We start from the raw sequence: 13,855 nt of genomic DNA, 5'->3' as shown, positions 1-13,855 counted from the left end.
AACCTATTGTAATTTACCAAAAATTTCCTCCGAGTTACAAGGTCTATAGAACTGTTAATCAACAGGCTCTCAGCTTGCATGCAGCTACGCAAGCAGAACCAGACCTATCAATCACTGATATGTGAGGCACTCTGAAAATCCTGCCAATTTAAACAGCTTTCACAGCCAAGGATAACACCCCATGGACTGAAACTTGTTAGTATGTTTATATATGCTATAGTAATAAGCTTTGAATTTCTTCTGCAGAGCCTCTCTCTTAGGAACCAAGCTTAATGGACCAAGGGGGCTTTTTAATCCTACACACCAAAGAAATTCTCCAAAAATAGGAAGATTGGATCAGAAAATGGAAGTTTTTGGTAATGAGTTTTCCTATTCTTTCATCTACAAGGTCCTCAGATGCATTAACCAATGGGATTGGAATAGCAGTGTTAGGTTTATCAAGCTGATATACTGACCAGTGAATTAATAGCCTACTATTTAACCATGGTCAAATATCTGATATTCCAGAACAATGCGCAGATGTAGGTGATGGCCTAGCCTTTTTATTGCAACATGGTGACATGTTAGCAAACTTATTGAAATGTCTTGATTACTCACTTTACTACATGCTAATGCCATCTGCTGGGGAAAAAGGTGAACAAACTGAAAGTTGATCATCTTAATTGGCTGGAATCATCTAGAACAAACATTATACATATATCTATTTATATACAAGGTCATCATTGTTCATGGTGGTCTACAAAGCGCATTAAACGAGTTAAAAGACATGGTCCCTGGCCCTGGTCAATCTAAACTACCAAGACAAACCTACAGAAATAAATTCAGAAGGGATTGGAGAAGGGAAAGGATTGTTCAGTCATTAAACCTCTTCCCAAACACAAAGACAAAAGATGCATGGCCATCAAACCTCCTCTCTAAACAAAAATATCACAGCTATTAACCCCACTGCCCTTAGCACAAACAATCCATGTTATCGGCCTATGTAAATAAACCCCCACTTCTTTCCCTCAAATACCCCCTCCATCAACTTGCCCCAACCCCCATTTATCCCCAACCAAACCTTGCTGATAAATACGGAAAGTTCTGTTAATGGAGGTTTGTGATATCACATCTCTGTAGAGGGCCCCCCCACCCGCTTCCTGCTCTGTTCCTTTTCCTACTCCTGCTTATGAGCCTGGGTGTTTGCTGTAGGAAGGAGCCGCCTGCCCACCTCTGCCTTCATGTGATCTGGGAGTCTTTAAAGGTCCTGGGAGGGAGGGGACAACATGCCCACAAACATTCTGATTGGATGGAATCTTCCAATCAGTAGTGCTTAGAAAGATTGACTAGCTACTAGTTGATTAAAATTCAAGAGATATTTCATAACTGAAACAGCAATCCAGAAGTAGTGAGACATTAACAACAGTAACATCATAAATTATGCAGAGTTGAGGAAAGCCAAAATAATTTGTATTTTTTTTAATTACTAGACATGAACATGGAAACACTGTTAAAGCTAAGTGCAAGTTATGTTCTCTTGAGTATCAGACAAATGTAGATAGAACAGAGAACCCTCAGTTGAGGAATTCTTGTGATGTGTCCAGCTACTGTCAAAAGATTATAGGCAAACAGCAAGGAAGAGTAAACCAGTCTACATCAAAGTTTGTTTTCTTCTGTGTACTCTTTTTCTACTTTGTCTTTGACAGCAGCATCATGAAGTCTGGTGTCTTTTGATGAATACAGTGATATAAGTGGCAATGAAAATGATGCTAATTCCATTTCTTCATATTCAAATAAGAATTTTATTAATTTATCAGCTTCGGCATCAAAAACTCCTAGTCCTGGAAAGTTTTCAGATGTTCATCAAATCAGTATCAAGAGGCTTTTAGATAGATTGTCCTACTACAAGAAAAATGAACTTACCCCTACATTTGCTAGGAGTAATTATGCGAGCAAAACTCCATTTCATATAATCAAAAATCCTTATTGTGGCAAATTGCTGGTACTGTCATGCTGGGTCTCGTGCTCTCTCTTCTTTGGGGAAGGTTCAGGGTGCCATTGCTTGCCTCTGAACCGGTATTTTAATTACCCCACTAGTGTCCTTGAGGAGGGGAGTGGAGAAGGAGGAGAAGAGGGCGGGCCCAGGTCCCAGGTCCTAACCCAGGGGCCCTGAGGTTTGTGGTGAACCACTTGAACTAGCGGTTCCTTCCCCTGGGCTACTTCCCTCTCCTGCCCTTCAGCTTGGGAAGGGGCTTCTTGCCCTCCTTTTACACAAGCCAGGTGCCCCTTACCTAGGGTTTCTTTTGGATTTCTCAGCCCACCACAGCACTCCTCCAAACTTTCCTTTTGTCTCTCTTCAATACTGTTCTCTTCTCCAACTCCTTCAAACTGCTCTCTGCTCCAACCAAACCTTCCTGCTCCAACTCCCACACTGTCTGACTGAAGCAGGGGTTTTTATCACATGACTGACTGCTGGTGCTCTAATTGGCTTCAGGTGCTCTAGTTAATCTATAACAAACCTGCCTCCCCTTGCAGGGAATAAGGCTCCCTGCTAACACTCTCCTGCTGCCCTCTGGCCATGCTGTATCACATAATACACTAAATTCATTTTCATAAGTTGCATCCAAAGGACCAAGAAAGAAATGGCATGCAGAAGTCTTCTGTATGCCAAAGGAGAGGATGTGAAAAAGTTTGGTGTTCTGACCACACAAGCTCCTCATGTACTTCTAGGGTCTGGAGGGATGGAACAATATTTGCAGTGAAGATGCCATCAACTTCATGGTGATAACCCTACAGCCAGTGTTTTATTTATTCTAATGTGTAACTGAGCATCACCACACAGCCCAATATATTCTGACCAGTTAAAAAATATAATTAGTGAATTGGGTTCACAGAAGGTTATTTTGGTTGTGAACAACATGGCTAACATGAACACTTCTTGAGTTTTGCTGATACGTATCCACAACCTGTGTTATGGATATGCTGCCCATATTATGCAGTTTTTCACTCGCGATGTTGAAGATCTTACAACTTTGCATCACATGCTAGAAGTGAAAAGTGCGGTCAAGATTTTCAAAAGCAAACAAGTACCAGCAAACATTTTTCAGCGTCAGTTAGTATAACACAGTTTCATTCACACTGAGTAAGCCTATTCTTATTTAATGGGCATCTTCTATTTAATGCCTCAAACTTCAAATATGCAAAAAAAGACTCTTCATTCAGCTGCTGTTGAAGAAGGGGTGGCAGAGTGTTCTCCCTGAGTAGTCTGCACTAACATTCTTGATGATGATGTCTTTTGGATGTGAAAAGACAAATTCATTTAACTATTTGATATTGTAGATAAGTCATTCAGAATATGAAAAATAATAGTTCTGCACTGTCTGATGCCAAGAACGAGTTTTTCAATGTTAAGAAACATGCAAGAATACCGAACACAGTTCATTTACAAAAGCGGAAGAGAGAGACAAGATAATATCACAAAAAAAAACAAAAAAAACCAAGTGATCACTCTCGCTCATAATACAGCCTACCTTCTTGATCCATGCTTCCAGGGCCAAAATCTGACCATGAATCTGATTCAGCTTGTGATCTCAGAGTGACTATTGCAAATTTTAATGGAAATACAAACAAACAAGCAATGATGGCGACAGCAAAATATAAAGCAAAAAGAAGCCCAGTCAGTTGTAAAACAATGCAAAGTGCAGTCCCAGCAGCTGAATATAAAAACAACATGCTTCATCATGATGGAAAGGGTTGTGTCCTCATGTTCTTGCTACGGTGGCAGATATTCTTTTAAACACTTGTGTGTGCTACTGCATGTGCGGAACAAAACTGGTTGGTTTGGGGAATCATCATTCAAGAAACAGAAATAGATTGAAGATCTTCACTCCTGGGAAGCTGGTGATCATGTATCACAAAATACGATTAAAGAAAGGACAGATGAAAAGTTGATCTGAAGAATATTAAGAGGGAGAATGAGTTACTGATGAATTTGATGATAAAGATGAAACAGTCGATGTTTAATGATGAAAAGATAATGAACATCATGATGCTTGAAGAACTGACCTTTTGCCAACCTAGCATAATTGCATTTAAAATCTGACTCTTTTTTAGTTGCCAGGTTTGTTTTATTTCATTTTTCTTTTGCAATTGTTCAAGCTTGAATAAGGTTCATATTTAAACATTAACCTAATATTGCTAAAAAAGTAAACTTTTTTTTTTTGAGTGTGAAATTCATCATTTCACATTTATCTGAATTAAAATAACTGTTTTTTGGACATAGGCATAACTGTCTAAGACTAAACCTACTGCAGACTATAAAGTCTTACTCTTGTTTGGTACTGCTGTATTAACTAAGGTCCCAAAATTAGGAGTTGTTACTATTTAAGAATTGCCCAGGTATCAAAGCCTTTTAGAAAGACAGAACAGACAGCTAACAGAATAAAAGCCCAAGGTCTAACGGCTAGATTTCTTTAATAGTCTAAGGAATTGGAGTTACTGCAGCCTTTCAGAAGACTGTGAAAAGACTTCCCTTTTTCCCTGTCTGTGAATAAGTAAATGAATTAAAATATTAAATTAATATCAAACATTGATATTATACGTGCCATATACAGTAGTAAAACAGTGTCAACTCCTGCTGCGAATGATGACTGAGGTGAAAGCTGAGCAAAGATCTGGTGATAAGTAATATACAGACTTTCTCCTTGATGATGACCCAAGTCAATCAATTGACCAGTTCCTGAAACTGGGTAATTAGTAAAGGAAGTGCACATACTTGTGTGTGTGTGTTTTAAAGACTGTCAGAGAGTTACAGTGTCTGTCCTTGTTTTGTAACGTTTAAATCAAAGATTGCTGTAAAGTAGTTTTAAAACTGAAGAAGTTACTGTTATTAACTAACATGACAGAGCACTGCATATGTCTATCACAGTTAATATTTCATACTGCCTTTCAAGTTCTAGTTGTATATAGACATAAAATGAGATCAAATGTGCTAGCTTTTCAAACTGCGCTGAGTCTGTCATAAATGTAGGAGTTTAAGTTAAGATAGTTAGCAGTGATCCTAGGGTTAATTTCATTAATTGGAAAAACAGGTAATGTGGACTGAATACTGTAGATTCGTGTATCTCAAACAGGGGTCCGCTAGCCCCACTGATCAACTTCTCCCCCTCCCTCCCAGTGCCTCCTGCACACAGGCTGAACAGCTGTTCAGCAGCTTGTTGGAGGTGCTGGGAGGGCGGGGACATGGCACTCTCAGGGGACAGGGTGGAATTATGTCCGAGTCCGTCGGCCCCGCTGATCAACTCCTCTCCCTCCCTCCCAGTGCCTCCTGCGTGTTTCTGAAATGCTTTTTCACTGACTGTCCACCTCGGAAAGCACACCTATCAGACCACTCTTGTTATGTGAAACTGCCCAACCAACCACACACTAGATGCACTCCTACCAGGAGCAGACAGGAATTATTGGATCTTCTGGGCTTACGGGGAGAGAGTGTGCAAGCAAAGCTATGGTCTAGACGTAGAAATATGAACAGCTATGAGAAGTTTACACAGGAGATGCATGCAGAGGGGTACGACAGGGATCAGCAGCGGTGCCATGTGAAAGAGGAAGAATTCGGCCAGTGAGTGTAATAATAGATTTGGTGCTGCCCCACAGACCTGCCACTTTTACAATGAATTGCATGCCGTACTTGGCAGAGAGCACCCTGCAGACCACTTGGGTACCTCAGAGGAGCTTATGACAAAAACTCCTGATGTGAACAATGAATGGGAAGAGGCGGAGCAGGTGGTGGGGCTTGTTACATGGCAAGGGACTCCAACCATACCACAAGCCAGGAGCTGTTTGAGATTCTGCTACAGTCTAGCCAGTCCTGTCTGGTGAACATAGATGAGCCTAATGTAGGGGGAGGAAGCTCAGCTAAGTATGTGCATACACTTTTCCTTAGAATGTTTAAATTTAAAAATGGCCCATGGACCACGCCCAAGTTAAGACAAAGGTATAGACTTATCACTGTTTATTTGCACAAGAAGAGGTAAAAAGATACAAACAGATGCAGAGTTGGCATCTGCTTTTCATTCTGCTGTTGGATTATGCAGCCGAGGGCCAGGCAGTGCACTTTGTTTATGTTAGTAGGGATGTCACTTATCTTCCTGAGCGATCTCAATGAAACTTTCATGGAATACTCCACAATCCTCTCCCAAAGGTTTCTGGGGATTGTGACATTATTATTTCTTCTGCTGTAGGACACTTTCCCATGCCACTCGGCAATGAGTTTGGCTGGCACCACTGCAGCATATAGGCTACAGGCACAGGCAGCTTCAGGGCACCAGTAGCAGCTGTGTTCTCTGTGCCTTTGTGAACCTTAGGAGTGAGATATCAACTAAAATCACCGCTGCTTGTGGAACATAGTGCCAATAATCAATGTCACTGCCCTATACTCATGGAACAGAATCTGAAGTTTTACAGCTTCATGCAAAAGAAAATCCTTCCTACCCCTCACCCTTGCTCTGCCATACTTGCTGGGGCTGGAGAGCATTGCAGTGCTGAGGCAGTCCAAAGCTGAAGTGTTAATAAGCATTTCTTATTGATTGTTAAATATATACATACGTCTGTTTTTAATCAGCAGCTTCTGGCATGGCAAATTTGAGGGGTGCCCCATTCATGCTCGCAGAACGCCCCACAGTCATGGGGAGAAAAAAGAGGACATGCTCAGCAAAATTACGTGAGCTACTGCTGCACTGGACTGTGAACAAAAGGGCTTGGAAAGCCAACGTGACTGACAGCATGGAGAAAGACGACAGGAAAAAGGCTCAGGAGTCCCAGCAAGACAAGCATATGGAAACACATAATGGGTCTTCTCCAGCAGCAAACCAAATGCTGCAGATCCTGGTTGACCTACAAGTCCAAAAATCCAAGACTCCCCACCCTTTGCTGTCCTTGGAAAACTCCACGGTCACCACTCCCTACACCTCCCCGCCCCCCAACATACCACATGCCGTCACAGGCAAAATCCTTACCTGTACACCACGCTATGCCAGGGGACAGCAAGGAAAACCACAGCTTCACATACACCAACCGTGTGGTTCTCCCAGGTCAGGTTATGTCTAGCCACAACCAACTACATTTGTGCACTCAAACAGACAAATGTTTACACCCTTTCTAACTTTAAATTTTCACCTTTTAATTTAGGTTAACAGTTTGTATAACATTCCCGCCCCCATACTGATTTTCTGCACTCAATGAAGTTCTATTTTTGGAGAATTACATTTTCTATTGGTTTACAACAAATATTTCACAGTGCATAGCAGCAGACAAAGCAAACAGTACATGAAAGATACACACCAAGCACTACATAAAATTAATAGATTCAGGAAAAACCTGCACACTTATAAATGCACATCACACATGACAATTCTTAGCAGCACCCAAAGCTCCAGGCCCAGTGAACACTCCAGCACAGAACACTACTGTGACTGACTGCTGAAGTGCTCTTTCAAAGCCTCCCTCAAGTGCATAGCTCCACGTTGGGCTCATAATAGCTCTGGCATCTAGCTGTTCAATGTCAGGAGACATGTTCCACTTCCACCTTTGCCTCATATATATTATGGAGGATGCAACAGATAGCTATAACCACTGCAATATTTTTCTTACTGTGATCCAATCTAGCGAGTAAACTCCACCAGCATTCCTTCAATCTAGCAAAAGCACATTCAGTGGTCATTGTGCACCTGCTGAGCTGATCACTGAATCTTCCCTAGGTGCTGTCAAGGTGGCCAGTGTATGGCTTCATGAGCTAGGGGAACAAGGGGTAAGCTGGGTCCCCCAGAATCACTTCTGGCACTCCAATATTCTCAATGGTAATCCTCCAGTTGGGAAAGAATGTTCCTGCTTGTAGCTTTCTGAAGAGTCCTGTGTTCTTAAAGATGCGAGGGTCATCCAGCTTCCCTGACCAAACCACATCGACAGGTGAAGCAACACTGGTTATTCATCAAGACTTGCATAACCATAGAAAAGTAGCCCTTTCTGTTGATGTACTCTGTAGCAAGGCAAAATAGGGATATGCATACCATTTATTGTACCATTGTGGTTTGGGAAACCCATGGCTGCAAATCATCATGTCCTTCTGCACACTGCCGAGAGGCACAGTCCTGCACAGCAGATGATTAATGGCCCTAAACGCTTGCATGACAATGGTCCCCACTGTGGATTTTCTAACTCCAAAATTATTTTACACTATCTAATGACAATTTGGCAATACAAGGCTAGAGTGCAATCTCATTCATTTCTTCACTGTCAATGCAACTCATTCTGGTGCCCCTGCACTAGAGGGCTACAGTGAGCTCAGCACACAGATCCAGGAATGCGGCTTCTCTCATCCCAAAGTTCTGCAGCTAAAGCTGGCTGTTCAAATCCTACATTACAATGCCAGCTTGCCAGTCAGTGCTCATTTCTTGTGCCCAGAACTGGAGCTCCATCTGAAGCTGCTCTATGAATGCCACCCAACAACCTTGAATGTCCCTCAGCAATCTGTTGTTGAAGAGATCATCATGTCCCCCTTTGCTGAAATACTCCTCTGGGTCTGCAAATACAGGACAATTGTGCGTCCTGTATTTGCAACGTTCATTCATGAGATAATGCAGAGCTCTGTGGACTCCGTGCTTCTGTCAAAGATAGCAGGAACCAAAAAGTGCCAAGCAGGTTGGTAAGATATTTTCTAAAAGGCACAAAAAAAATATTGGTTATGGATGAAGAAAGTTGCATGCTGGGACCTTGACCACTAGCTTCCAGAGACACCTGGGCTAGTCTTTCTAGCTAACAAAACATGAAAATTTCCCGAAAGACAATGCACAACATGGTAGTGTGTGACACACTGGTATACTTACCCTGAGTGTACTGCACTTTACAACAACAAAGGCACTTATGGTGGGTATGTGTTACATCAACGCAAGCAGCCAAGTGTGCATGCGCCTAAGTGATTTATGCGGCTGTATGCCAACATAGCTTGTGTTGACCACAACTTGTACTGTAGATATGGCCTTATTAAAAAATCTAAAAAGAGAGTCAGCTTCTCAAGATAGTAATAGAGTATAAATGTTATTTTCTACTGAGGTTATGTAATTTAATTCTGAAAACCTGAATGGCTAAAATCAGAAAAAAATTTTATAAGTAATCAAAGTCCAATACTATTTTTGTCTTCTCATACCCTCTATTATTTGCAGTAAAGGATAGTTAATAAAACTCTATAAAACTAAATTTAGCTTTCACGCCCCTTTTAGTTTCAGTTGCTTAACTATACAAAAGAACTATAAGAGAGGTGGCATACAGGTAATCAGTTGCTTAACTAAGGTTTGTTCTACATCCTATCTTTCTTACACTGTTCTAAAAAAATAGTGCTTAAAATATGACTTTTTTGATATTTGACAGTATTTGACTAAAGTTCGACTGTCATTTGACTATTACTGTAGTCAAATGTCCAACCCTAAAATGGTTTCCTGCCTTCAAGTCATGTTCAAAGGCCTGGTCTACCTGGGGGGACAGAGGGGGGAAGGGGAAGAGAGAGAACGATCTAAGTTACACAACTTCAGTTACGGGAATAAGTTCTCGTGGCGGTGGAGTACAGAGTTGACGGGAGAGCACTCGGGGATCGATTTATCTAGAATAGACGCGACAAATCAACCCCTGCTGGACTGATCACTGCCCACCAATCCAATGGGTAGTGTAGACATACCCAAAGAAAACTATATACACTCAGTGTTCTAAACTTTCTCTACTACTGAAGATTAGTCTACACTAGAAGAACTAGTAGCGGATCTAGTGAAGAAGCTATAAGCAGACAAGAGACAGCTCTTCTGTCTATTTAATTACTCCACCTCCATAAGAGGCAGCAGCTATGCTGGCGGGAGAAGCTCTCTGACCAACACCGTGCTGTCTACACCAGCGCTTAGGTCAGTGTAATTTACATTGCTCAGGAATAGAGATTATTCACTGAGCTAAGTAAATCATACCGAAGTAAGTGGTAATGTAGACATGCCCAAAGAGACCAGCATGTGGTGCACGCTCCTACTGAAGGCAACATCAGCTTGAATATCCAGTTTGTAGAATTTTAAGATATGAATATATGTGACCAGGTAGCTATTCTAAAGATCGTTTCATATGGTGTATAAAATTGCTCTGCCCAGGAGGTTGCTACTGCCCCCTTTATGCTGGTTACAGGAAAGGGAATGATCTACAAGGCTGGGTGGATTGATTTAAATACATTTTCATCTTGATCTGTATTTGTACTTTTTAGTTTCTCGAAGAAAGGCAGACTCTCATTGGTTGGTAAATATTAAAGCATGTTGATCTGCAGCTAAATATGTCCTTAAAACCAAATATTGTACTACTATTTGCTAACCACAAGGATACATTACATCTATATACTAGGGCTGTCAAGCAAATAAAAAATTGCAATTAATCATGCAATTAAAAACATTAAGAGTTATTAATAGCACTGTTAAACATTAAATAGAATACCATTTATTAAAATATTTTGGATATTTTCTACATTTCAAATATATTGATTTCAATTACAACACAGGAGACAAAGTGTACACCGCTCACTTTATATTCATTTCTGATTACAAATATTTACACTAAAAAAAAGAAATAGTATTTTTCAATTCACCTAATACAAATACAGTAGTGCAATCTCTTTATCATGAAAGTTGAACTTACAAATGTAGAAATAGGTACAAAAAAATAACAGCAGTCAAAAACAAAATAATGTAAAACTTTAGAGCCTACAAGTCCACTTAGTTCTATTTCTTGTTCAGTCAATCACTGAGAGGAACAAGTGTGAGCAGGAGATAATGCTGCCCGCTTCTTGTTTACAATGTCACCAGAAAATGAGAACAGGTGTTCGCATGGCACTGTTGTAGCCGGTGTAGCAAGATATTTACAAGCCAGATGCGCTAAAGATTCATATGTCCCTTCATGCTTCAATCACCATTCCAGAGGACATGCATCCATGCTGATGACTGTTTCTGCTCAATAACAGTCCAAAGCAGTGCAGACCAACACATTTTCATTTTCATCATTTGAGTCAGATGCCACCAGCAGAAGGTTGATTTTCTTGTTTTGGTGGTTCAGGTTCTGTAGTTTCTGCATTGGAGTATTGCTCTTTTAAGACTTCTGAAAGCCCACTCCCCACCTTATCCCTCTCAGATTTTGGAAGGAACTTCAAATACTTGTAATCAGAAAAAATATAAAGTGAGCAGTGTACCCTTTGTCTCCTGTGTTGTAACTGAAATCAATATATTTGAAAATGTAGAAAACATCCAAAGTTATTTAAATAAATGGTACTCTATTGTTTACCAGTGCAATTAATCGCATGATTAATCACGATGAACTTTTTTAATCACTTGACAGCCCTAGTAGAAACTCATCCAGATAGAAACCTTGCTAGCTAATTTTATTCCTTCTCTAAGTACCAAATTATGTCAGAATACATTGTTCTATAATAAACACCTGTTCCCATTCACTAGTGTAGTATCCTCCCTAAATAAACTATGAGAGTGAACTGGCAGTTTTTCTTTTTTAGGGCTGGTTCTGAAAAAAAGATCATATGCTTCCACTGCTATTTACAGTCATTAGAAAAACAAACATTCACTTGAGGCAATGTTCTAAAACTAAGGAAGAAACTAAATCTTCAGAAGATATACTGGAGCAGAACAGAAGGTCAACATAAATTTTTCCCAATTTCAAAAAATATTACTAGGTCATCATTTTCTATCACTAATGGCTGATCTACATTGTATTGTCTTGGAAACATATAGTATGTTGAGCACATTAGAGCCTGCTGCGCTGCCTCATATCCAATGCAGACACTATTTTTCTGGGATTATTTTTGTGAAAAAGAAATTAATCATACTCGTAAGAACCAGCGGATATGTTCAGCAATGGAAAGTTATAAACTTCCAGCATGAGTCAAGTAGATATTGACAAGCTTATCAAAAAGTAGAAATATTGCAGAATAGGGGCACAGCCGTATCTTACTCCACAAGAAAAAAAAAATTAATTACCGCTGGACTACCGATGTTGATTTTGTTGCTAGTAGCATTGAAATCTGTTTTATTATCGTATATTGCAGTACTTCATTATCATAATACTATTATAATGAAATTCCTCTTTAGATTTACAGAGCAGTTATGGAGACATACAGAAAAGTGAAATCAACTACAAGTGCTGAATTTTTATGTTGACTGCAACAATTTCCATTAGAAACCTGAATGTTTCAACCAATATATTCTGCTAATGCAATGAAATAGCTGAATCAGTTAAAACATCTTTGAATTAAAGAAAAAAACCCTGCTATTCTTCCATAGTTAATATGTATTTTCACACTCTTAAGTAGATGAATAACTATTTCTCCAAAACCATTTTACAAGAAATAGAAATTTAGATGTACTCTTAGTATCTGTTAGCTATACAGATTACTTACAAGATCAGCGTATTTCTTGCAGAGAGCTGCCAACTTTTCTTCTGGAGTAGAAAGCGTGTTCAAGGCTTGCATCAATAACAGTACTTCTTTTCCTATGGAAGAAAAAAATTAAATACTGAAAAAATCCTATAAAAGCTTTTTCTCTGAAAAGAGTTCTGTATTAATGATGATCTAGAATGTTTTTAATGGCATGTTAGTTTAATAGCTGCATATTGTTTTACTAGATAATGGCAACACAAGTCCCTAAGAAACAAGGAATACATATAAGTAGCTTGCTGTCTGTAGAGTTGTATAACATAGGGTGGTAGTATATTTAATCCAACTGCAGTATGCACAGAGCCTTAGACCACAAGAATTCTTTGACTTTCAGAATTTCTCTTTCAGAAGATAAAAACCAAGAAATATCTGATACACTTTGGAAACCCGAGAGCTAAAATTCAGATTTTGTTATGAAATACAGAGATATACACCAGCTAAACATAAAAAGTGGTCTGATATACAATCATCTTTAGTGTACATAACCCAAACAATGCAGCATCACAGTCTTTAACAACCAGAAGTTAAACTGATTAGTCTATTTACAATTATTAAACTGAGTAAAATGCAAGAAGTAAAACAATTTGTGACTAGTGGATTAGATTTTTAAAACATTAACATAGTAACAGGTGAGGGACTTTTTAATATTAATTTCAACCAGTGACCTTTTAAAACACATTCTCCCATTTCCCCCCAACACACATCATGATAAGGATGACAAAATGCCATTTGGCAACAAAACTAACGCTCCTGAGAATGACTCAGAGATTGCCAGGGTAGAATGTGAAGCCATTTTTTAGTGAAACATTAAAACCACCATCTTTTTTCAGAACACAGAACTTGCTGTAATTTAGAAGCCAAACCCTAAAACAGCACATACCTAAGGTTTTCTCTTTGTTTTTTTCAGTCTCCGGATCTTGTTGGCCATCAGGTGGTTCAGTACGGGTTTCTTCTCTCCCAGGAGTCTCCTCCCGTGATTCTTGAGTACAGTACGTTGAACCCACTGGCTTTCTATTTTTTGTGATATAATCTTTGTCGTCCAATGCACCTGTACTTTCTATTCCATCACAATTAGACTGCAGATGTTGCAAAGTTGTGTCAGATTCAATGCATTTGCTGTTCACCAACTGAGCCTGGGTATTCATTCCGATCTCGCAAATTCCAGTTTCACCTGTTGTACCAACCATAAACTACAAAAGGGGAAGTAGTAATCAGTTAAGTTACCAAGAAAAATTTACTTGAAGTAAAAAACCTCTACTGTATTTTCAGTATACATAAACAAGAATCCAAAAAGCTACTGTATCATTAAGTTGAACTGCAAACTGTAGTCAATACTTTTGGAAAAATTAATACTGTCTGTATATA

At 39.5% G+C, this 13,855-nt stretch overlaps 1 protein-coding gene across 4 annotated transcripts in view; it reads right to left on the bottom strand.

The window, feature by feature from the left end:
- The window catches only part of TXLNG (taxilin gamma), a 43,655-nt gene that overhangs the window by 16,192 nt on the left and 13,608 nt on the right, over positions 1-13,855 (bottom strand). For all 4 annotated transcript variants that reach the window (XM_030573786.1, XM_030573776.1, XM_030573770.1 and 1 more), the window contains exons 2-3: positions 13,371-13,680; positions 12,455-12,546 (exon numbers count right to left, since the gene is read on the bottom strand). In XM_030573786.1, the coding sequence (XP_030429646.1) occupies positions 12,455-12,546; positions 13,371-13,677 (399 nt within the window). In that variant the 5' untranslated portion in view covers positions 13,678-13,680. The remainder of the gene's footprint in view (positions 1-12,454; positions 12,547-13,370; positions 13,681-13,855) is intronic.

The sequence above is a fragment of the Gopherus evgoodei genome, chromosome 1 (assembly GCF_007399415.2).
Source record: "Gopherus evgoodei ecotype Sinaloan lineage chromosome 1, rGopEvg1_v1.p, whole genome shotgun sequence".
Classification (NCBI taxonomy): domain Eukaryota; kingdom Metazoa; phylum Chordata; order Testudines; family Testudinidae; genus Gopherus; species Gopherus evgoodei.
The sequence above is the reverse complement of the archived record's forward strand: the minus strand, read 5'-3'. Positions and strand labels throughout refer to the sequence as shown.